Source organism: Erpetoichthys calabaricus, chromosome 18 (assembly GCF_900747795.2).
Source record: "Erpetoichthys calabaricus chromosome 18, fErpCal1.3, whole genome shotgun sequence".
Taxonomy (NCBI): Eukaryota; Metazoa; Chordata; class Cladistia; order Polypteriformes; family Polypteridae; genus Erpetoichthys; species Erpetoichthys calabaricus.
The window spans coordinates 72,632,299-72,657,477 of record NC_041411.2 but is presented as its reverse complement, the minus strand read 5'-3'; the positions used below and the strand labels follow the sequence as shown (position 1 = coordinate 72,657,477).

At 41.5% G+C, this 25,179-nt stretch overlaps 1 protein-coding gene across 1 annotated transcript in view; it reads right to left on the bottom strand.

The window, feature by feature from the left end:
- The window catches only part of camkvb (CaM kinase-like vesicle-associated b), a 263,746-nt gene that overhangs the window by 23,064 nt on the left and 215,503 nt on the right, over positions 1 to 25,179 (bottom strand). Inside the window, exons 5-7 of the mRNA XM_051921501.1 lie at positions 22,434 to 22,572; positions 8,481 to 8,601; positions 4,642 to 4,717 (exon numbers count right to left, since the gene is read on the bottom strand). Of these exons, the coding sequence (XP_051777461.1) occupies positions 4,642 to 4,717; positions 8,481 to 8,601; positions 22,434 to 22,572 (336 nt within the window). The remainder of the gene's footprint in view (positions 1 to 4,641; positions 4,718 to 8,480; positions 8,602 to 22,433; positions 22,573 to 25,179) is intronic.

Genomic DNA, 25,179 nt, shown 5'->3' with positions numbered 1-25,179 from the left:
CTTTTCACAAAAGTCAACATCAGCCCTGAAAGAGTTAATAAATACCATGCTGCTTTTAACTTTCTATGCTTTGTCTTAATGTCTATATAATGATTGAAGTAATAAGTTAGATTTCTTTGAGCACCTGGTGCAGCCAGAGATTTGCCATTACCTCTGTGCTGCGAGGTTTATTAAAGCTGAGGGTGAGAGCGCCACCCAATAGTAGGGAAGAGGATGTAAAGTAAGGCATTCTTGGCTGATAAATGGCCTGTAGTCAAGAGTGCTGAGCCTTTGTATGTTTTAAATGTATTCTTGTAGACCAAAAGTAATATTTAGATCTGCGATATCACTAAAACATTGTATGTTGTTCAAGCCGATAATAAGAAAGTCTCTTGAAGTTCTGAGTGACAGGCTGTGCTATTCCTAAAGCACTTGTGTGGTTTAAAGTGCTAAAGGTTAATCAGTGTGTGTGTGTCATTCATGGGACACTGTTGTGGTTAGGGTCTGTGTGTATGCGTATAGCTACGTATGTGTGTGTTCATCTTAAAGTGCAACAGTAGACCAACCCGATAACGAACTTGACGAGTACACTTACCCTTGAGAAAACAGGTAAACGGTAAGTAGAGGAAAATACTACGATAATATACCTAGTTTTGTTAAACTCGACTTGCTGGTATCGAATGTTATTTGATTTTAATAAAATTAATAAAGTGTTAAAAAAAAAAACAAGAATTTGACTTTTGCCCTGCCTCTTCATTCACCCCACTACACCATTTATTAGCCTACAACACAATGAAATGCACAGAGAATGACAGGGTCTGAATAATTTCTAATTCCAATCTATATTGATTTATTTTCATTAGGAATTTGCTTCCAATTTTCTACATGGAGACAGTACATAAGAACACGATGAATGAATGGTGGAAGCAAATATATGTTATTGCCTCAGTTTTGGAGGAGTCTAAAGGAAAAACAAGCCTGTACTTTCAACATGAGAAGGGCATAACATTCTGGGTGTTGAAATTTCAGGATCTGACTCCACAAGACAAATCTTTCTTCTTTCATTGTGTTACGCTGGAGAGAGGGTTTCAAGCCCCTCTGATCTCACCTGCCACATCCATATGACTGTCGATTCAACAATCAGATCAATGAGTGGCAAAGGCAGTGATGGTCTTAGCGTCAATAAGCTTCAGTTTAGAGGAATGTCTGGACACATCCAATCCATGTCCACCTCATTAGTTTGACCTTCGATCAATGAAATGAATGATTCTAAACAGCAAATGCTGTGCCGGGGCTGGCAGGTCATTCTTTTATTGTGTGCAGAGATGGAGTGAGAGAGTGAGAGGGATCTCAATATAAGTTAATAAGCCTAATCAGAACGGTGTGAACGTATCCATCACCCTTTTGTGATCACAGCACAAAGAGGCTTGATGTTACGATAAGGGACTTAATGTTTTAAGAGCAGCGTCACACAAAGGCTAACACTCTGTGACTGTCTGTACTTCGGGTAAACAGACCCCCTGCAGTGCACTCTGCTATTGATGATGAAATAAGTTAACCGAACGTTGATACTTAAATTGATTCTGCTGTTATACCTTTGAAAGATGCAGGTAATTCAGTTTAAATCTGGTTCTGTAGTCGAGATGCAGACACCTAAAGGCCTTGTCACATTATGTGACTTGCACAGGGATTTTCAGTCACAGACTTCATTTATCGAGCCAGAAGCAATCGTGGTGCCCTCCCGTGAAAAAACATAGTGTAATCTGACATACCCAATAACTCAGTCTGTGACTCGCCCCGACAAAGTTAAACAAGCCATAAGGGTGGGCTTGCGTGTGCAAGAAATTGAAAACCGATGTGTTCTGCCAAAGTAAAATTATCTTTATTTTAGGAGCAGAAGATGAAGTCACTGCACACTGGGGAAATTCTGAAGGACTGGAAAATGGCAAATGTTATCCCGTTATATAAAAAGGGGGGACCTGGCAGATCCAAGCAACTATAGGCCACTATGATTAAAGTGCATCACAGGATAAATAACGGAAGAAATTATTAAAGAGAAGATCGAGCAGTGCATGACAAGAAGAGGAGTTTAACTGAAGAGTCAGGATGGGTTTAGAAGAGGGAATGTTTTACTAACATGCTGGAATTCTATGTGGAAGTAACAAGAGGGTAGGATCAAAGTGGAGCTTATGATATTTATTTATTTATTTATAAAGCACTTTAAAAACAACCTCAAGGCTGACCAAAGTGCTGTACAAAGAAAAATAACACATAAACACATAAGAGCTGAAGACATTCTTAATAGAAAGTATAAAAAGTATACAAATAGCCAACATATTATACAGGGTTAAAAGCCAGAGAGTAAAAATGTGTTTTTAAAAAGGATTTAAAGGCAGCTAGCGAAGGAGCCTGCCTAACATGCAATGGCAAATCGTTCCAGAGTTTTGGGGCTGCAACTGAAAAAGCTCGCTCACCTCGGAGTTTGCATCCTGCCCTGGGAACGCGTAAAAGCATCTGGTCTGCTGACCTGAGGAAGCGAGATGGTACGTAATATTATTTATCTGGACTTGCAGAAAGCATTTGATAAGGTGCCACATGAGAGGGTGGGCATCAAACTAAAAGAAGTGGGAATTCAGGGTATGGTGGGGGGCAGAATTGGCTCAGACACAGGAAGTAGAGGGTGATGGTATATGGAACCTTATTAGAATGGGCTGATGTTAAGGTTGGTGTCCAGTAGGGGTCAGTCCTGAAGCCATGGCTATTTTTAATATTTATAAATGATTTGGGGGCAGCACAGTGGCACAGTGGTAGCGCTGCTGCCTCGCAGTAAGGAGACCTGGGTTCGCTTCCCGGGTCCTCCCTACGTGGAGTTTGCATGTTTTCCCCGTGTCTGCGTGGGTTTTCTCTGGGTGCTCCAGATTCCTCCCACAGTCCAAAGACATGCAGGTTAGGTGCACTGGCAATCCTAAATTGTCCCTAGTGTGTGTGCTTAGTGTGTGTGTGTGTGTGTGTGTGCCCTGCGGTGGGCTGGCACCCTGCGCCCTATGTTGGCTGGGATGGGCTCCAGCAGACCCCTGTGACCTTGTGTCAGAAGTTGGATAATGACTGACTAAATGATTTGGAAGTAACGAGTTGGTTAAGATTGCAGATGATACCAAGATAGGTGGACTGGCAGATAATCAAGAGTCCACTGAATCGTTAGAGATGGACTTAGAAAGCAGACAGAAAGCATTTGAGGTGCTAAAGCATTACACATAGGAAATAAAACGTGACGTTGGAATACACAATGGGAGGTCTGAAAATCAAGAGTACGCCTTATGAGAAGGATTAAGGAGTCATAGTGGACTTGACGCTATCAACTGTCAGACAGTGTTCAGAAGCCATTAAGAAGGCTAACAGAATGTTGTTGTGTGGAGTACAAGTCCATGGAGGTTCTGCTCAAGCTTTACAACACACTGGTGAGGCCTCATTTGGAATCTTGTGTGCAGTTTTGGTCTCCAGGCTACAAAAAGGACATAACAGCACAAGAAAAGGTCCAGAGAAGAGCGACTAGGCTGAGTCCAGAGCTCAGGAAAGATTACAAGGGCTGAGCCTTTACAGTTTTAGCAACAGAAGTTTAAAAGGAGACCTGACTGAAGTGTTTAAAAGTATGAAGGAAATTAGTCCAGTGGATCAAGATATTTATTTTCAAATGAGCTCATCAAGAACACAGGGACACAGTTGGAAACTTGTTAAGGGTAAATTTCACACAAACATTAGGAAGTTTTTCTTTACACAGAGAATTGTAGACTCTTGGAATAAGAGACCAAGTAGTGTGGTAGACAGCAGGACTTTAGGGACTTTCAGAACTCAACTTGAATTACGTGAATAGGACTGGCGAGCTTTGTTGGGCTGAATGTCCTGTTCTCCTCTGAATTGTTCTCATGTTCTAATGAAGCAAGAACAAAATGGGTTATGTGTTTGATCAAAACTGCAAAGACAAACTGATCTTTTGCCAAGCCAGAGACATGAGACAAGAATCAGAATCATCCATCCATCCATTACCCAACCCGCTATATCCTAACTACAGGGTCACGGGGGTCTGCTGGAGCCAATCCCAGCAAACACAGGGCACAAGGCAGGAAACAAAACCCCGGGCAGAGCGCCAGTCCACCACAGGGCGCACACATTAGGGACAATTTAGGATCGGCATAAACCGGTAAAGTAAGTCAGAAAACTGAGTCCACATATCTCGCTCTTTTACCAGGCGCATGATCACTGAAAGTAGACAATTGCAATAATGCGGTCTGGTGCAGTTCTAGAGCCAGGTGTTTTACTTATCAAGAGCTCTTTGCATTCTGTGATAATAAATCATTTGTTTGGTGTTTCCCTATAGAGAGGGCCCATCATTTTTCCCTCCTTTCTAAGGGGTCTCAATGCCAGCTGGATTAGGCTCCAATACCACCTCTACCACGGCCTTGTTCATGACAAAACATACTAGAAAATGACTGACTGATTTTTCCTTAATGGTTCAGACCTCTGATAGCTGATATTAAATATAATAAAAGTCACTTAGGGCATTGTGGGTCTGGAAGACTTTATCAGCTGATGGCTCTTGCTAAAAGAAGCTCATCTTTATGGTGGCTACAGAAAATCATCTAATGTGGCGTTCGATCAACTTACAGGATGTACATGATGACTCCAATTGCCCAGCAGTCAACAGGCCTGCCATATCTCTGTCGACCAACCACTTCTGGAGCTGGGATTGAACAGAAAGCACTCCGTTATTCCTTATTCATAAAGTCAATTTAAGACCAACACACTATGCCAAATAAGCAACAATTACTTTTGTTCATTTCCTACTATTAGATCTGAAAAAAACAACCCTTTTGTTAGTCAATTAAGCATTATTTCAATGCCATTTTACATTAGAATAGACTAGATAAACTTCAAAAAATCCCAAAGGGTTAGGGTTAGGGTTAGGGTTAGGGGCATACAGCATACAGCGTCAGAAACATAAAAAAATAGGTAGATTCACAGGACAAATAATACAATCAATCAATAGATAAATACATACATAAATAATAAATCAATACAGGAATGTATATTGTGCAGAAATTGCAAAATGTACTTAAAGAGTGCCAGTATTTAGTCTGGGATGTTGCAAGGATAAACCGAATTGCCTGATAGCAACGGGCAGAAAAGACCCTCAGAAAAAATTCTTAGAGCACCGTGGTGGAAGTTGAAAGCGTTCCAAGAGAGTGCCTCCTGGAGGAGATGGAGGAAGTTTTCGTGATGGCTTCCAGTGTTACCACCACCCCCTTTCCCCACAACAGTTTCCAGTGTGTCTAGGGCTCAACCTGCGATGGAGTGGGCTTTATCGATAAGTTTGTTCCGGCATTGTGCGTCTTTTGAGCGATAGTTAATTGCTGCCCTGGCCTTTGTTTTAACTGACTTGCTTTTTAAGACTAAGAGCACTCAACTGTTTTGCTTTTCCAGCAGACAAGAAATAATGAGATGCAAAGCAATCCAAAAGGAGTAAGAGAGAGAAATAGAAATAAATGGAGAGTCTAAAGCAGGTTGTGAGGGACAGTAAAAGACCCCCAAGATACGAGCTGGCATCAAATTATTTCTTGCCAAAGAAGGGTAGACCATGTTGCCCAGCTAAGGGCGAGGGCACTGAGTGTGTTGCATATCTTGTGGTTGTAGTGGGCTATCAGTCCTCAGCTTTGTTTGACAGGTAAACGTACACGCTTTTCCAACATGGGATGAGTTTAATCATTTGTTTGCCCCTTTTCCCTGCACCATATGTGTTGGCTTTCTATCATTTCCACATCAGTTTGCCTGTAATAAAAATATTGAATAATATCTAAAGGAATATTTACAGTCCAAAACTGAATGGATGCAGACTGTGGACAGAGGATGTGCCCCCAGTTCTGTTTACAGCACAATTGTATTTGCGGCACTGTGCTGATGAAGAATTGTCCCATGCATGCACACTGGCTTTCTCTTTGAACATGTTCATATTTTATTGTCCAGTGCACGGTTTCTCAACAGCCGATGGGTCATAAATAGCTATTGTTTATAATGGTAGTGGGCTGAGAAGTGGGTTGCAGCGGTCATGCTCGAATCCACCCAACGCTCTGACGTTCACACTCAAAACACCCATGTGAAGCCCCCCTGCCCTGATGATCACTCTCAATTCACTCCGGTGGGTCACAAAGACACTCAACATGGGAAAAAGTGGGTTATGACGCCAAACAGATTGAGAAAAACTGGTCTGGTGTAAGCACAGGACCACGTGGACTCAAAAATCTGGAGGCACACAGTCTATGACACATGACTGCTGATGAAATATGCGCCAAGTGGACTCTCACGGCCAAATGGCTAGGAGCGTGTCTATCTCTACTCCTCTTCATAGTAGCCAGGCTATGAAAGTAATAAGCATTTGTTAAAGGGAGTAGCAATGCCACCATAGGCAGGTGAAGTGATATAACAAGGGTTTTGCCCTATCTGTGTGGACAACCACTTTTTGTGAATGCAAAAACAATGGTTGTCAATTGACGACTGATGGTTTTCACTTGAAAACTGTCAAGCAGTACACGAGCACCTATGTGACCAACAATTATTGTAGAGTAAGTGAGCTCAGGTTTGAAGACAAAGTCAGAGAGGTGAGATTGTGTTGGTTTGGACATGTGCAGAGGAGAGATGCTGGGTATAACGAGAGAAGGATGCTAAGGATAGAGCTGCCAGGCAAGAGGAGAAGAGGAAGGCCTAAGAGAAGGTTTATGGATGTGGTGAGAAGGGACATGCAGGTGATTGGTGTGACAGAGCAAGATGTAGAGGACAGGAAAATATGGAACAAGATGATCTGCTGTGGCAACTCCCAAAGGGAGCAGTCGAAAGAAGAAGAAGAAGAAGAAGAAGAAGAAGAAGAAGAAGAAGAAGAAGAAGAAGAAGAAGAAGAAGAAGAAGAAGAAGAAGAAGCAAGAAACTAATTTTCAAGTGCAAAAGATTAAAGTGGGGCTAACCATCTGTATAGCATCCTGTGCAGAATTTATCATCTTAGGGCAGGGGTCCTCAATCACGGTCCTAGAGGGCCGCAGTGGCAGCAGGTTTTTGTTCCAACCCAATTGCTTAATAAGAAGCACTTCTTGCTCAAGTAACACTTGTGCTACACTTTAGTTGTCTCGATTGTTTAGATTTTGAACCCTTATTGCTTATTTTAGTCTTAAACAGCTGTATTCTCATTTTTAATGGCTCCTAATCCTCTTTAATAAAATCCCTGTGTGCGTCCAGGTGTCCATGTGTGTTTGTGTCTTCTGGTGAAGTGCGCATGAGCGGGGCATGGTACGATGCGCGATATTACTGTCAGAGAAAGTTACAAGCGTTTTACGGAAATACAAACCAGTATTACTGCGAGAGGAAATTAAAGGTACACAATACAGTGAGGCATATTACAGCCACATACAAGCCAGTATTACTGTCAGAGGAGATTAAAGGCATATTACCGACGCACACGCCTGTATTACTGCCAGAGAAAATTAAAGGTATATTACAGACGTACAAGCCAGCGGACGTACAAGACAGTATTACTGTCACAGAAGATTAAAGACACACAATACACAGCGGCAGCCGACGAAGAACGGTCAGCTCAGTAAGTAAACATCAACAAAAGAAAGGCTGAAAGAAAGAAAAATACGACCAACAAAAAGAATGAGGTCAAAGTCCCTTGCCATTTAATATAGACTGTTCCTACTAATGTTTATGCACTACTGTTCTAGCGCCTGTTATTGTAACGGGCTAAATGACTAGTTAGTAATAAGATGCAAAGGACAAAAGAGACCAGCAGTTCTCCATTTAGCTTGTTTCTATTTACGCCTGTGTGTATTTATCATGCACTATTTGGTTTAATTAAATACTTAGAAGGAAAGTGAAGAGAAAAAAGTGAAGGACTGAGAATTACTCATCCATTTTAGCCTTCAAATCATTTGGATGATATCCTTAGAAAGGGGAAGAAAATCTAGGATATGAGATTGAGCTGACATGGCAGAGTTAAAGCACAAACCAGCCATGAAATTTAATTATTGTCAAGAATTGCTTTCTAATTAAGCAACCGAGTTACAACAAAAACCTGCAGCCACTGTGGCCCACCAGGACTGTGATTGAGGACCCCTGTCTTAGGGCAACATTCTATGTTGGAACTAAGAATCGGAATGAAGAAAGAGTGAAAGGCAGAATGTAAGCAGTGTTACGCTGTCATTGTCTATGGCAGTAATCTATCTTGGAATGAAAATGGTGTAAATTGTTAATAAAATGTGTGGGGAAAACAAAATTGGTGTTTTATAGGGGGAAAGATAAAATGCCTTACTTTCTATCAGGATGGTGGTTTTGCTTATGATGATTAAAATACTAACAAAGGGTATTTTGTGAAAAGTTTAAGAACTCTGTCTTTATGGAGTTTCCTGGATGATGATTGTGGAATCCCAAAAAGGCATTCTCTCCCTCCAAGCCACACTTACCCAGATACTCTGGGGTTCCACAGGGATCCTTTATGAGACCATTCTCAAGCTTGGCCAGGTGGAAATCACTGATAACGATTTTTGAATTTTTCAGTCGGTTGTAGTAAACCAAGTTTTCCAGCTGAAACAATAAAAGGAAAAGACGGAGACCCCAGTAAGAAAGGCACACTTAAAAAAGGCTGACAGATTTTAACATGCAGAACTTATCTTGGTGGGCACACTCTTCACAAGTAAACATCTCGATTCCTTTGTCTGTTTATTAAGATCGTTCATGCTTATCTCACCTGAAATTCAGAATACTTGTCCAATACCTTTTAAAAACTGGGACACCTCCTCTGGCTTTGGATCGTTTTATTTTAGTTTACAAGATTTTTACATTTTAAGAGCTTAAAACGTATGAAGTAGTGAAAGCTGCCCCAATTCGGAGTTTTCATAAAAAATGTAACAATTTCCTTCGTTACATCCAATGCTGCTGGTTCAAAACTCTGGCCCATCTGATCATAAATTTCATTGAGCTGTTTTAAAAAGGAATTACTTTTTTGTGTACTACAAGATAATCATTACAGCAGGGGTCTCCAACTCCTGTCCTGGAGGGCCACAGTGGCTGCAGGTTTTCATTCTAACCCTTTACTTAATTAGTGACCTGTTTTTGCTGCTAATTAATTTCCTTTGAATTAATTTTAATTGACTTGTTTTTAATTGAATTTCTGAATTTCTTCATCGTTCCTCTGAATTGCTTCATTTCTTTCCTTAAGTGGAACCCAAACAGAAATGAAATGTGACGTGAGTGAGCCAAGAGAAGGCCAACTAAGTCAGGGCCTCAAACTCCAACCAGCTGCTTAATGAGGCGCCGAGTCTTGTCGTTCATTAAACCCGTTCTTTAATTCTATGGCTTGTTGCTGCTCTCATTGTGCAATAGCAGACATTTCTGAAATTGTTGATTTTCTCTTTTCTAAGAGCTCTGGTCAAATGTTTTGTGGACCTGAGCAGATCGACACTCCTGAGACCTTCACCTTTCGTTATTTTCAGATATTGTATGATGGACACCAGTTGTTTTGGCTCATTGTATATCTCATTATTGTTTGGCTGCTAATTAAGGAAAAATAAACAATTAAGAAGTCTGAGTCTTCAAAAGCATGTCAATTAAAATGAATTAAAGAGAAGTTAATTAGCAGCTAAAACAGGTCGCTAATTAAGAAAAGGGTTCGAATGAAAACCTGCAGCCACTGCGGCTCTCCAGGACTGGAGCTGGGGACCCCTGAATTACAGTATGTAGATATGAATCTCTCAAACAGAAAAAGAACAGTGATGTTAGTCCTTTTATAATCGTCGCTAGCTGTGCTACCCGTTGTGGAAGAAACCTCAGAGGAAGACAGGAATAGTTCAAATCCATCAGCTTTTTATTCAGTCACAGGTGAGTACATGGATTCATGCGTTGCAAGGCAGAACAGCAAAGTCCTATTTTTCAATCAGCTTTTTATATTTTCTTCTTACTCCACCTTCCCCTTATTTATCAAAAAAACATATCATTTACTTAAGCATTTTATTTTATTACGCTAATAGGCCATCTGTTTCTATTTTTTTTTCTTGTCAGATAGACCCTAAAGAACGAAAGGTCATCTTTCCTGTGTCAAATAGACGCGTTCCTAAAGAGGAAATTGTCCTCAGTCAACGTGTAACGGCTGACCCCTTACCCGGCCGGCAGCCTCACTACCAGGTCCCGTGGCCTGGATAAATTACCGAGGAAAACCTAAATCTACCAAGCCGTACCTCTGACAAATAATATATTCCCCCAATCGACGGTTAAACACAAGAAAACAATATCAGAATGTAAATCAAGTGCAGTAATATATTAGATGAAACAAAATGACAAATGCAATAATACAAAACTCTGGCGTAATATATATAGATATCCCTCCACCATGCCACCAAAGTGAAAGGCACTATAATAATAATAATAATGCATTTTATTTATAGGGCACTTTACATTAGCAGTAAATCTCAAAGTGCAACATAAAAAGTTTAAACAAAGGCAAAGCAAGATAAAAACAGAGATAAGCATTCTTGTTAATATTCTTTCCTAAATAGAAAAGTCTTTAGCTGTTTTTTAAAACAGCCCACAATCTGCTGTGTTCTCTGGCTCTCTGGTAGAGCCGTGGAGCAGCAGCTGCAAAGGCTCGATCACCCATTGTATGATATTTAATAATAAATCCTCCCTTGTCCCTGCACACGAATAACAAACACACAATACAAATAATGACAACGAATGATTACTGAAATGATAAAGAACGTGAAATGAGTCCAGGTAAATAACTGTCCAAATTACTGATAGCTGTTCAAAATGTTGGTGTCTGATTCCCCCAAATGAATACCACAACAATCTCACCGTGATTTCTTGGCGATGGTTTCTGGCGATGAATATGTTGCAGTAAATCCGGCCGAGTGAGAAGCAAACTGGGAAAATGTCGCGATGTGAATGAAGACAGAAACACGATGATCAGTTGCGGTTACGTGAATCTCCTCATCTCTCCTCTTCTTTCCCTCCTTCCCGTTTAAATAATAATAAGCTGGTTGTAAATGGAATAACCTCCGGTTCTGACATTTCCAGGGGTCGCTGACTCCCCGCAACTGCCTTCCCCATTTCTTACTACGGGGACGACATTTAAACAAACACATACTAGTTTAAACAGGGTGATGTGACGAGGGTGCAAACACAATAAATAACAACATTTATGTGTCCCCGCTACAAGCTTACTGCACCCTGTCATATGACAGACACCTGTATGAATAACCTGCCGTTAGAGCAAAACAGCTTTGTCAGCTTTTAACTCTTAGTAGCGTGCAAGCAGTTAGACGTAGACGTAGACCTCAGCATTAATGTTTGCTGTGCACCATCTATTGGAATGTATTTTGTAATGCCTGAAGTAATAAAGTGCATTGGATTTGTTATTCCGGCAGATGAATATTTTGATGTTATTGACAGTGATTGAGATAGTGACTATTAACTGGATGATGTGCAACCTGTAGGCTCTGGCACTGACGTGAATGGCTGCCCTGAAGGCGTCTTCTTCATCATAAAGTGTCCGACTTGTCATCAAAGTCAGGTCAGCCCTACATGGATGTTCTGCTGCCCACTGGACACCAACAGTTACCAGCTACCAAATATGTTGTGTACGACAAGCGCAGATCGCACAAAGAAATGCGTTATATTTGGGGCCCTCAAAGCCTGAACTCTGTGAGGTGCTATGCTTCTAGGAGTCTCACTGAAATGGAGACTTTTAGTCGTGCTGCTGGACAAAATAAAGTAATTAATGGTTTCTTTACATTTTTGACAGAGTTGCTGTTGATCATAAAATCATAGCTTTCTAATATATTTCTTTACATTTTTTACGAGATTTGATAGAGTTCATTATTTATCTGCGTTTTTTTTCCAGTTGATTCTGGGGTTCGCCAGTGGAGTGTTTTTGCTCCTACTCTGTTCATGCTTGTATGGACTGGGTGTTGGGCAAGGTTGTGGGGTCCAGCGGCTGTGGGGCATCTGTTGGTGTAGAAAGATTCACTGATCTTGACTTTGCTGACGATGCTGTGATCTTCATGGAGTCGATGTAGGCTCTGATCGGGGCGCTCGAGAGACTGAGCGAGGAGTCTGAGTGTCTGGGCTTGCGAGTGTCCTGATAAAAACCAAGAGCCAGGACTTTAATGACCTCTTGGGCACGGCCATCAGCAGTATATCTGTCTGCGGAGAGAGTGTCGACCTTCTCCAGAGGTTTACTTACCTTGGCAGTGACATTCATGTCTCTGGTGACTCTTCTTATGAAGTCAGTAGACGGATTGGGAGAGCATGGGGGGTCATGAGGTCGCTGGAAAGGAGTGTGTGGCGCTCCCGATATCAATGCAAAAGGACAAAGGTCCAAGTCTTTAGAGTCCTGGTACTTCCTGTCTTGCTATATGGTTGTGAGACATGTGACCTGAGACAAAGACTGGACTCATTGGGTACTGTGTCTCTTCAGAGAATCCTTGGGTACCACTGGTTTGACTTTGTGTTGCTCATGGAGTCCCAAATGAGGCACATTGTGAGGGAACATCAGTTGTGAACATCAGGGTGATCTGGCTTGCAGGATACTCATTGTTGAGGACCCAAGTGGCTGGGCCAGGCCAAGGGAACGTCCACGTAACACCTGGCTGTGGCAGATAGGGGGTTGCCAACCAGGATTCCAAGCTGTTTCGTCATGTGGTGGGTATGGCAACACGCAGTACCAGTGCATACTCCCCAACCTGACCTGATCTGATTATTTATCATAGACCTACACTGCAGTGTCCTGACAATGAATGGTCCAACAGCCAGTGTGTTAATCTAATTTGAACGTCTTTGGAATGAGAATACTGGAAAATTGGAATACACAGATAAAGAAAAAAAAATCATCCACAGACAGAAGGTGCAAATTCCAAAGAGACAGAAATTTGACCCAAAAGGGACGTGAGCTAACCAGTGACAGTAAAGTCTCCCATTCTCCTGATGAGGAAAAAGAAGAAATAAAAGGAATGGAAAAATGTTACCTTTGCACCATTTGAGATTTTAACCTTTATTTATTTGGATCATTTATTTGGTTTTATTTCACAAATGAAAGTGAAACATTTATTGAACAAATGAATTATTTGACTACACTTTTCATTCCCCTGTTTTTAAATAAACTACCATCCTTTTGATTTTGAATGTTTGGCCTGTCTGCTCACTAGCCACAGGTATCATTCTCCCTGCCCAAAGAAGTCTCACCTCATCGTGTTGCTCAATGACTCCACAGTCCCACCCATGTTCACTTGTCCTTGGCTTCAACTAGACTAATGGCAGAGCGATGCGTTGTATGTGTTCAAACTACCCATAATCCATAACAAATATGTTTTATTGTGTCAGCTTATGTCCACTGCGGCTACTATGTAACTTTCAAATTGCCTTTACTTTTTGATTTTCCCTTGATCCTTGACATGCTATTCTTGAGAAGTTTCAGTCGGGTTTCAAAACAAATCACAGCACAGAAACTGCACTCGTTAAAGTAGTAAATGACTTGCGGATAAATGCAGACAGAGGCCGTTTATCTGTTCTCATCCTCTTAGATCTGAGTGCCGCATTCGAGACCATTGATCACAATATTCTTAGAAATCGTCTTAGTCAATGGGTGGGCCTCTCTGGCAGGGTCTTAAATTGGTTTGAATCCTACCTGGCAGGTAGAAAATTCTTTGTAAGTTGTGGTAATTACACTTCAAAGACCCATGATATTCTATATGGTGTTCCACAAGGTTCTATCCTGGGTCCGCTGCTCTTTTCGATTTACATGCTTCCGTTAGGTCAGATTATCTCGGGGCATAACGTGAACTACCACAGCTATGCTGATGACACACAGCTGTATTTATCAATAGCGCCTGATGACCCCGACTCTCTTTATTCACTGACACAATGTTTTACTTGTTTTTCTGAATGGATGAGTAGTAATTTTTTCAAACTAAATAAAGAGAAAACAGAAATTTTAGTAATTGGCAATAATGGATATAATGAGGTTATTAGAAATAAACTTGATGCGTTAGGATTAAAAGTCAAGACGGAGGTAAAGAATTTAGGGGTAACTATTGACTCTGACCTGAATTTTAAATCGCATATTAATCAGATTACTAGGACAGCATTTTTCCACTTAAGAAATATAGCAAAAGTTAGACCCCTTATAACATCAATCGATTGCAATGAGTGCAGAATGCAGCTGCTAGAATCCTAACTAGGAAAAGAAAATCCGAGCACATTTCTCCAGTTTTGATGTCACTACACTGTTTACCTGTGTCATTTAGAATTAACTTTAAAATCCTGCTTATGGTTTACAAAGCCTTCAATAATTTTGCTCAATCTTATATTTCGGAATGTCTTACACCTTACACTCCAAATCGTATCGTTAGATCTTCAAATGAGTGTCTACTTAGAATTCCAAGAGCTAAACTTAAAAGAAGTGGTGAGGCGGCCTTCTGCTGTAATGCACCTCAAATCTGGAATAGCTTGCCAATAGGAATTTGCCAGGCTAATACGGTGGAGCACTTTAAAACACTGCTGAAAACACATTACTTTAACATGGCTTTGTCATAACTTCATCTTGGTTTAATCCTGATGCTCTGTATATTCAATTAATTATCATTATTATTCATGGTATTCATATTCAAAATCTGTACTAACCCCTACTTTCTCTTCTGTTCTTTTTCCGGTTTTCTGTGGTGGCGATCTGCACCACCACCACCTGATCAAAGCACCGTGATGTCCCTACACTGATGGATTAAAGGTCAGAAGTCCACATGACCGTCATCATCAAGTTCTTCCATGAGAACCCTGAATACAATGAGGACTATTTCATTTATGTTAGGTAGAATGCCTAGAGGGGGCTGGGTGGTCTCGTGGCCTGGAACCTCTGCAGATTTTATTTTATTTTTTTCTCCAGCCGGCTGGAGTTTTGCTTTTCTATCCTCCCTGGCCATCGGACCTTACTTTTACTTACTTACTTTGTTAATTAGTGTTCTCTTATTTTAATTCTGCTTTATTTTGCCTCTCTTTCTTCATCATGTAAAGCACTTTGAGCTACATTGTTTGTATGAAAATGTGCGATAGAAATAAATATTGTTGTTGTTGTTGTTGACCCATAAGGGACGTAAGCTAACCAGTGTGCCACCATACTAACTGACAGTTTCGTTTAACTTGAAATTGTTGTACGTAGCAAAGTAAACGCATATAAAGTGAATCAGTAAACTCTGTGTGGGAAGTGTTTATAATTACAGCATGCAATAAAATGTGAATTCATTATGTTAATACTGGAATGGTAGCTCTTTTAAAAGTGAAATTATTATCGGTATTCTAAAATTCTTATTAATGCAAACAGGCCCACATATCACTTTCACGTCAACATACTTGACATTTTAGAAGTGCTGTGACTACAACATGTGTGGTAAGAAGGATATGAGGGGTACTTTTATTAAGTTAACTTGTTTAATGATTTGAATTGATTGTTAGCTCAACTCGTGATTTGAGGTCCGCATGTGCAATTGTGTGCCAAGCTAATTAGATTAACGATCAAGTGGCGGGTGCGATAATCAGCAGGCACTGGCTGAGGTTGAATTGGGTATAATAAGGAACGGGTTGGCGCTGGATAAAGGTTGAGTTTTGTTTTTCCGAAAGAAATGGAGAGTGATCGATTGCTGAGGGGAGAGGCAGCAGCACAAACGAAAGGGCGGCATCAGTGTAAAGAGCCGTCAAGGCTCCGTGCTGTGGCTGTGCTCTCGTCAGGTGAGTTGTAGAGATGACGAGTGGGAGGGAGAAAGCTGGGAGGCTCAGGACATGACAGGTAAGACGCCATTGGAGCTGTGGCAATTGTTAGCAGTAGTGGGTTGGATCAGCATGGTGGATATTGGATGTGGTGGACTTTGTCATAGAAAGAGTCAGGAAGCCCTTAAAAGTGCAGTTCAGATCTGTGTGGTGGATTACTGATGCGGTGGGCTTTGTCATGGAAGGAGCTAGACGCATAGCCATCCAGAGAAGACCCCCTTGCAACCAAGAGAGCTGTTAGTGGTGCAGTTTTGATCTGCATGGTGGATCAGGGATGTGTCAGGCTAAGTAGAAGAAGGAGCCAGTAAGCCATTACAAGTGCAGTGTGGTGGATTAGTGGTGTTGTGGGCTGTGTCGTGGAAGGAGCTAGATGCGTGGCCAACCAGAGAAGGGGAAGACACACCTTGCAACCAAGAAAGATGTTAGCAGTGCAGCTCGGATCATCATGGTGGAAAAGGGATGCGGCGGGCTGTGACAGCAAAGTCTCCAATTCTCCTGACGAGGGCAAAGAAGAAATGACTGGAATGGAAAAGTTTTATCCCTACACCATTTGAGATTTTAACCTTTATTTATTTGGATCATTTATTTGGTTTTATTTCACAAATTAAAGTGAAACATTTATTGAACAAATTAATTATTCGACTACACTTTTCATTCCCCTGTTTTTAAATAAACTGCCATTCATTTGATTTTGAAAGTCTGGTCTCATTTTATTTCATTCCCCCTGCCCAACGAAGTCTCACCTCATCGTGTTGCTCCACCACGGCGCAATCCCACCCATGTGCATTTGTCCTTGGCTTCAACTAGACTAATGGCAGAGCGATGCGTTGTACGTGTTTGAACTACCCATAATCCATCATCAACGTGTTGTATTGCGTCAGCTTCTATCCGTTTCGTTTACTGCATAACTTTCAAATTGACTTTACTTTTTGATTTTCCGTCGTATAACTATATTTCAAACATAAATGAACTCAGTGGATTGTTCAACAGAAGCAGATGATAATCAAAAGCGGAGACCCCGACATTATTTCGTTATCCGCTGTAACAATAACAAAAAGGGAGAGAAAAAGGTTTGGGGAACCACCCCGTATATCGTAAGACAAAGTAAAGCAATTAAACGAGTAGTAAAATAAGGCTGCGTCCCAATGGAATTAAATGGGGAGGAGAGGTGTGAGCTTTTATAGGTGGTGTGCAGCAAGAGGCGGGGCCGTGCGGGAAGTGAGGTCAGTTGGAGGGCGTGGCCTGGACAGGAATGTGGAAGTTGATACCGGTTTAGCTGGGTTTCCCCTCTGATGATCTGTAGAAGAGGGAGAGAAGAGTTTAGTGCACTTCGTCAACCCTCCCAAGCTGACATCTTATCCTCAGTTAAGCCCTTTGACTGCCTCCTATGCGCATGTGTGTGACACCACGTACTGCAAGGAATCAGAGCCATCCCAGTAAAATCAATGATATTATATGATAAGGCCCCCCATCCATACCACCGTGGAGGATGTCTCCCTTGCTGCACCCTCCTTAATAGCCATCTCCACCGGTCAGCCTCTGCCCAGAATCCCACCCTTATGTAAACAGGTGCCAACTGGGTGCTTCTTCTTTGCGGAAATAGCTTAGTGCAAAAGTTGCCATGTAGGTCGAGTTTTTCTGAATAGGAAATGAAGCATCACTAGAACAGCAGTAAGCTTAACTGTTTTGGTCGAAGATCAATAACGATAAGTAAGGCAAGTACAGTATGTGCAGTCAGGGTTTCCATTTTTAATATTCATATTCCAAACTGCCACAATGTCTTGTTGGCCAGGCGGCTGACCGTGAATATTTATTATCTGGCTCGTTGACACGGGCCCCAATGCCCACAGAGATCTTCATCTCTCCTATTTGTTTTTTTATTTGACGTTTTGATTATAGTACTAAAATCAGCCAGATGGCTCTTGTCAATGTTCTAGTTAAGGCTGAGTAATAAAAAAACATTTTTTTTTATATTCCCTATTATAAATCACTTTAGTAAATGCTGAAAGGTTCCTTTTGTTAACATCTTTCCTACTTCTCATTATTTTCTAACACTTTCCATCCAAACACAACGTCAGGAGTACAGAGGAGGTGTAAACTGCATTTCCTCTTTGAGGCTTTGGAATGTGTTTGAAGAGACCACTAAAAATAAAGTTACTGGCAGGAGACGAGTGTTCTTATCGAGCAGATTCAACCTTAGCAATCGTTTCAGGTTGTGGGGACAGGGCAGTAAAACTGAGTAAGCAGCACACTCCTTCACTTCACTGCCACAACGAATAAGTCAAACCGTGAAGTCATCGCATCAGGCGGCATGTTGGTTACTGCTGCCGACTCACACCTTGGGAGTCATGGATTCCAATCCCAGCTTTTTGCTCTGTACAGTTTTCCAGATAATAGTAAATAATAACAATTCTTTATACATATATAGCGCTTTTCTTACTACTCAAAGCACTCTCCACACAGACAGGACCCAGGACATGAACCTATGATCTCCTTACTCTGCTTGCTGATGGATTTTATTTTTAGGTGTTACTGCTTTCCTTCCACACCCTGAAGATGGGCTTGTTGGGATAATTGGTGACTCTGTATTAATAATAATCATTCTTTGCACATATATAGTGCTTTTCTTACAACTCAAAGTGCTTTACATAGTGAGTGGGAAGCCACATCAACCACCAGTAATGTGCAGCATCCACCTGAATGATGCAACGGCAGCCATTTTTGTGGCACTGCACTCACCACACATGAGGTCAAGAGTATGAGGAGGCAAAAATCCAGTTAATAAAGAGAAGGGCAACCCCAGGACTGGGTACCAACTCACATCACCCCCACTCATTGACCCTGAGCCATTCTAGTTTGTGGAGGGTCTTCAGAACACTACGAAACCACAAGGGAACACATTCAAACTGCTAACCGATGAAGAAAATATCGATTAATAATAATAATAATAATAATTCCTTATATTTATATAGCGCTTTTCACACTACTCAAATCTTCAGTGAGTGGGCAGCCATTTCACCCACCACTAATATGCAGCATCCACCTGGATGATGCGACGGCAGCCATTTTGGTGGCAGTACACTCACCACACATTAGCTCTCTTTTGGTTAAGGTTGTGTGGGAGCAAAAATCCGATTAATAAAGACCAATGGATATAATACTCAGATCTACACTCTGTCAAGTAAGCGAACCAGCAGCCGTGGCACAACATCTGATGCTTTGCCGCAGCTGCTGACATCTGAGGTTCAATCCCCGTAAAGAAGAAGCAAAAATGTGTAAACCTGATGAGCCTCAATTAGGGTGAAATACGTGTCGTGTACTCTTTGTATGCTCACCACACATTAGCTCTCTTCTGGTTAAGGTTGTGGGTGGGAAAAATCCAATCAATAAAGACCAATGGATAAAATACTCAGATCTACACCCTGTCAAGTAAGTGAACCAACCACTGTGGCGCAGCGTCAGAGGCTTGGTCTCAGGCTCTGACGTCTGAGGTTCGAACCCTTTAAGGGATGACCCCCTATGAACCCCAATTAAGGTGAAACACATATCATGTACTTTTTGCATTATTTACATATATAGTCACACATGTGTGTCCGAGGATCACCATTCAAACTTTACCCATTTATGTGATCCCACCCCGGGCCCGAGAGGGGGCGCTGGTACTAACTGTCTTGCCATCTTCTGCCTCCACAGTCTCAACAAACCACACAGTGAAGGCAACTGACCCCAACCCTTCCAGTCCCAAAGCTTCAAAAGGACAATTGCCCGGAAGGTGGCATCAGTTATCGTAGAGGCAACCTGACCAAAGCAGCTCCATTAGCAGATCTGAATCCATTAGAGGTCACCCCACTACATGGCGATTGCCTCTTTTAGTGTTTCCTTACGCCATCGAGGGCCATTTTTGTTTGACGCTGTTAGTGAATGGGGTGGGTGGGCTGTGTTACCATCCCAAAGTATTCCTAAGTTGTCGACCTTCCTTCACTGGAGTGACCACAATATATATTTTTTAGTTTTGGCATTTCACAAAACTTCTTTCATGTACTTTTGTTGATTTTAATGAGAATTCTTCATTGCTTTCATTTGCTGTGACCCAAATTACTTCTCAGCAAAGATTAAAAACTGCTAAGGCCACCAGCTGTGAGATCTGTGACCCTGGAGAACTGTTATGTCTGCCAGTCTTCATTTGAGTTACACCTTTAATTCTTAGTTAATTGTGTCAATAAACATAACGTGTTTTTGGTGTCCTGTGCACACACCGTGTGTCTTCAAAGTGGCTAAGGTGTCGTCAACACAAAGCCAAAGACTGCCAGGTCAGCTCCGTCACTAAGTCGCATTGTGAAAGCTGGTACATTTTACGCATTGTAGTTACTACTGTAACAGTAACTCATATTCTTTTAATATGTGCAATTACATGAATTGGATTATGTTAAATATTAATGTAAAATTAGAGCGACTTACATTGCATTTATCTTTTCAAAAGATGGTACATCACAGACATTTGTACGACTGTATTTTATTACAAGAAATGCACCATCTGTTAGAATGACAAATGCAATGCATTTTATTATTACACGCATTACATAATACATGGTGCACTGCAAACATTAACGCTGAGGTCTACATTGATTTCTTAGATTTCAATCCATCATAGACAGGTAGGATTAGCATAAATTCACAATCAGTAGAAAGGAGAAAAGCACCTTTTAGCTGCAGGTTGATGATTTCCGATCATTATGGTAATAATGTGCAGATAATGCGGCTGTGAGTTTGTTTTTATTGTCACGAGGGGACATGGCCCTCTGCTCGCTTCTCTTGCCAACAACCCCTTTCCTACCCTACCAGTGCTATATGCTATTGTGAAGAAGGGGGCTGAACGCACCCCAAGGAGAAGCGGTCGCTCCTCTGAAACCCTCCTCTTAAACAGTGATACAATTGGAAACAAATAAATTTTTTTTACCCCCTCTTTGCTCGATCAGTTGATGGCTTATTGCTGCTGCCATGCCACATGATCTGCATCTTGTGCGGCGCTTCGAACGTTTAAAAGCCTGTACAGCAGCTGTCCTTTTATCTCACTGCCTTGTCTCTCTTTTCCCCCAGACATCCTCAAACACTTTTCGATCTCTTTTCGCTGTTCCATTATTACACCGAGTAATATTTTCCATTTTTTTGCGCTAATGCGATCTTTACTCTCCTATTTTTGAGACTTTCGCATTTTCACACTTCCATTATCTCTAACTTGCCCTGCATGTGTATCACGGGATTTGCTTCTAAAGGTTATAAGTATGACTTGACTTGTCCGTCTCGCGAGATGTGAAAGTGTCTCTTCAAAAGATCACATCTCGTTGCAGGACAGAGTACACATTTGCTCACTCTGTGCATATACACTGACCCTTACAAAATCCATCCATCCATTTTCCAACCCGCTGAATCCGAACACAGGGTCACGGGGGTCTGCTGGAGCCAATCCCAGCCAACACAGGGCACAAGGCAGGAACCAATCCCGGGCAGGGTGCCAACCCACCACAGCCCTTACAAAATTCCTTTTCTATTCCATTCACTTCCACCTCAGATTCTTTTCTTTTTCTTAATATTAAACATTTACATTTAACTCATTTCAGGCAGCAGGAGATGTGAGCTAGTGTGTGAGCAGTAGGGGGCGCTGTAACATCCCAAAAACCCCAAACACAATTGCACCGACACAAGTGCCAATATAATAAAGGGGTTTACTTGCACTCAAATACCTTACAAAGGCTTTTGCAAATTCTCACACTAATTGTTTTCCTTCACCTTTCACTTCCTCCTCTTCCACCCGACTCTGACTAGCCTGGCTGAGACCCGGAGTACTTTCAGAGCTGGAGCATAGCCCGTTGGAAGCACTTCTAGGTTGACTGGAAGTCCCAGAAAGTAGTGACTATGAATCCCAGCAGCTCCCCCTGGTGGCTCCCATGGAACCCAATGGGGTTTGCCCATGGGACTACAGATCCCAGCATGCCCTGCAGTTGTCTGTGTGTGAATCCCAACCCAGGTATACTGCCATTTGGTGTATTGGAAGAGAAAATGTCCAACTGTACTCAGCTCCCCCGGTTTTTCCATTGCACTGTCCTCCCGGACGGTGAAGGATCCTTGTCCAACCCCCATTGGGATGCCAGTCCACGCATGCTGTCCATTACAATGGCTTGCATGCGTGCCTCCCCTGGAGTTTTGAGCAGCTGTCAGATTAGTAAAAGAACAAAGTTTACAAAATATACCTTCACACAAGGTAAATTTGAAATATTAAACTAATCCATAGTTGAAGGTGCAGAAAATGACGATTTCGCAAATTTGCCAGTGCTTTTAAATGGGAAATTTTGACACAGCATACTTTATTTGAGATACAGAAAGGAAAACTGAATTGCACAATTGAATTTCAATGAAGAAGTAAGTGGGCTAAATTTCAACAAAATTGGAATAGTTAAAATTGTTGTTTCATGTGGACAGACAGACAGACAGACAGAAATGGCTATTGCAGTAGGTGCTTTTTGCCTTATGTTAACGTACCTAAAAAAAAATGAGATTAAAGAAGCAGCATGTTGATAACTAAACAATATGTCTCCTCTCATTATTACCTTGAGGTTTCGGTGTACAATGTGTAGCGAGTGTAGGTAGGCCACGGCTTCCATCACCTGGCGGATGACGTTACTGGTGTCCCGTTCAGAGTAGTAACCCTGGTCTAAAATCCAGTCAAACACTTCTCGTCCCGTGGCTCTGCAAGGAAAAGACAACACATAGTTCTCAGACAGTACCCCTCAGACGACTCTCTGCTTTACTTTCTCAGGTCCATGTTCAGTGTGGGACACACGATGACAGCAAGCAGCAGAGTGATGACTTTGCTCCATTTAAATCATTTGAATGAACAATTGCATGATTGGAAACGTGTGTGATAGGAATTCAAGAAAACAGCTATTTTGAAAAAAATCATGGTAATCCAATTATTTAGGATCTTTTCAAGGCGTACCAACAAATGTGTCCAGGCCATTTTAGAATATCTTTGTAGAATAAGCAATACTCTTGTCATACTTGCTTTGCTTTACTCGATGACATAACATAGGAACGCATGTATACAAGTGACAATTACTTTTCATTGAATCACATTTTGCAGAGGCTTACGGCATCTTTTTCAATGATCTGTAAGGGGAACAACACGTTTGTCCACATCTGTAGATGAGAGTGTGCGTGCCTCCTTCTCCGGCTCCTTGGCTTTGCTGACATTAAGGGATAGATTACTGTCTTGGCACCCTGTGTTGGAAAGCAAATCTTTTCTCTCCTAAGTTGTCTTGTCATTGTTATTGATATAACATCTATCAGCAAATTTAATAATGGAGCTGACCACACAGTCGTAGGTGAACAAGGAGTGTGGCAGGGGATTCAGCACATAATTCTGTGGAATACTCAGGCTCAGAATCAGTGTGGATGAAGTAACCCTAACAATCTGCACATTCAGAGGTCAGCCAGGAAAGAAGCCCAAAACCCTGCTGCAGACAGTGGCATGGAGTCTCCATCTAGGGCTAAGGTCCTTCTTCACACAAATTGATTTTTTTGTTTCCTTTTAGAGGTTTCTGAAAATGTGGAATTAATTTTTTCCTTACCTGGAGTTATTTTCAGTATGTTAAAACATTTTGAGTCTTGACATGCCACCATTTGGTTTTTTTTATGGGCATTGCTTTGCTCATAGTTTCCATGCCCATTGCTACCACGTATCAACACGAGTTCCCAACTACTGTTCTGATTTCCTGGTACGTGACCCCTGCCTATCTCTAAACTTTGTTTCAGTGTTTTTCTGTCTCCTTGCCCTTTTTACAACTTCTTGGCTATCTGCCCTGCCAGAGAGTACAGAGGCGCTTGGTTAGGATTGAGTCTACACAATCATGAACTGGATTAAGCAGGCTTGAAAAATCGATGGGGGAATGGACAGTTAGGAAGTATAAAATAAAAAAAATCAGAATACACTGAAGAGCATAGATGAATCTGGAGTGCTTTGAAAAATATGAATTCCCATGACTCCTAGACCTCTGCAACAGCTTCATGATGTTGTTGCTTCTGATGTATATGAAAAGAGCTCCCCTGCATCACTTTCCTCTGATGCCAATGTCTTACGTGTAAAAGACAGGAGACTATGCAGCACGTCAGCCAATATTCAAGGGCTCAGATAAACAAGAAACAGTTACAGTAATCCGGAAAATGGAAAAAGTCAGTCAGTTTCCAACCCGCTATATCCTAACACAGGGTCACAGGGGTCTGCTGGAGCCAATCCCAGCCAACACAGAGATCAAGGCAGGGACAAATCCCGGGCAGGGCACCAGCCCACCGCAGTGGAAAAAGTCCTCCTTAAGAAAAGAAGACCAACCAAAGGCGCTTTATTCTCTGCATTGTCTTGTCTTGATGGACAAATTAAAAGTAGATGTGCTCTCATTGGTATGCTGTGAAAACAAAAGAAGTGTACTTTCTGTCCTGAGCCTGTTATGCCTCACCTCTAATTTGAATTTGTCAATTTGTCTGAAATTAGCTGACCCTATGTAAGTATCATGCTGCCCCCTCAGCCACACCACCTTTTCCTTCTGTTCAGTTATGCCCTCCCACTGCTCAGTGACTCCACCCTCTGTGTGCTGTTGACTCTGGGCACGCCCATCTTGTGTCACATACTACTGACCCCGCCTTTCATTTCGAGCTGTCACATGATGTGTAGGGCGTGGTCATTTAAATAGACTGGCAGGCGCCACCCAGTGCTTTCTGTTTGGAGTGCTCTTCAGTATTATATTTATTATTATTACTGGTGAAACAGTAATTAAAATAAAATACACATAAATATCAAGTCGAAGATGAGGGAGTTGCTGATACTTCTTATGTTTTCTATATAGTTACTTCTTTCAGTTGCTCTAGAAGTCATCACATATTTTTTGACTTGTGGTGGCTGTTTATCACTTGGTTTAGTGATCACCTTGCTGTAAACACACAACCTCTGCTCACCATCCTTTAATTACGTTTAATTATGATTGATGCTTGATGATCAATAAACGTGATTATAATTTCTGAACATATGTATACCGTTTCCTAAGGGATTATCAATAGATGGCTGGCAAGCTTTCATTACAAAAAATGTTTTTGGCCACCAGGCTGCCATGGCCTAAACGTTTTTGTATTTCCAGAAGAAAAATGCACCAACATAATTAAATGCGCACTTTATAATACATTATTTACAATCACTTCAGGTTGCAGGTGTAGAAATGAACTAAAACTGGTCAGAAAGGGAATCATCTATATATATTAAAAGATGCTAAGGTTTGTATATGTTTATTATTGGATTACTCGCAAACT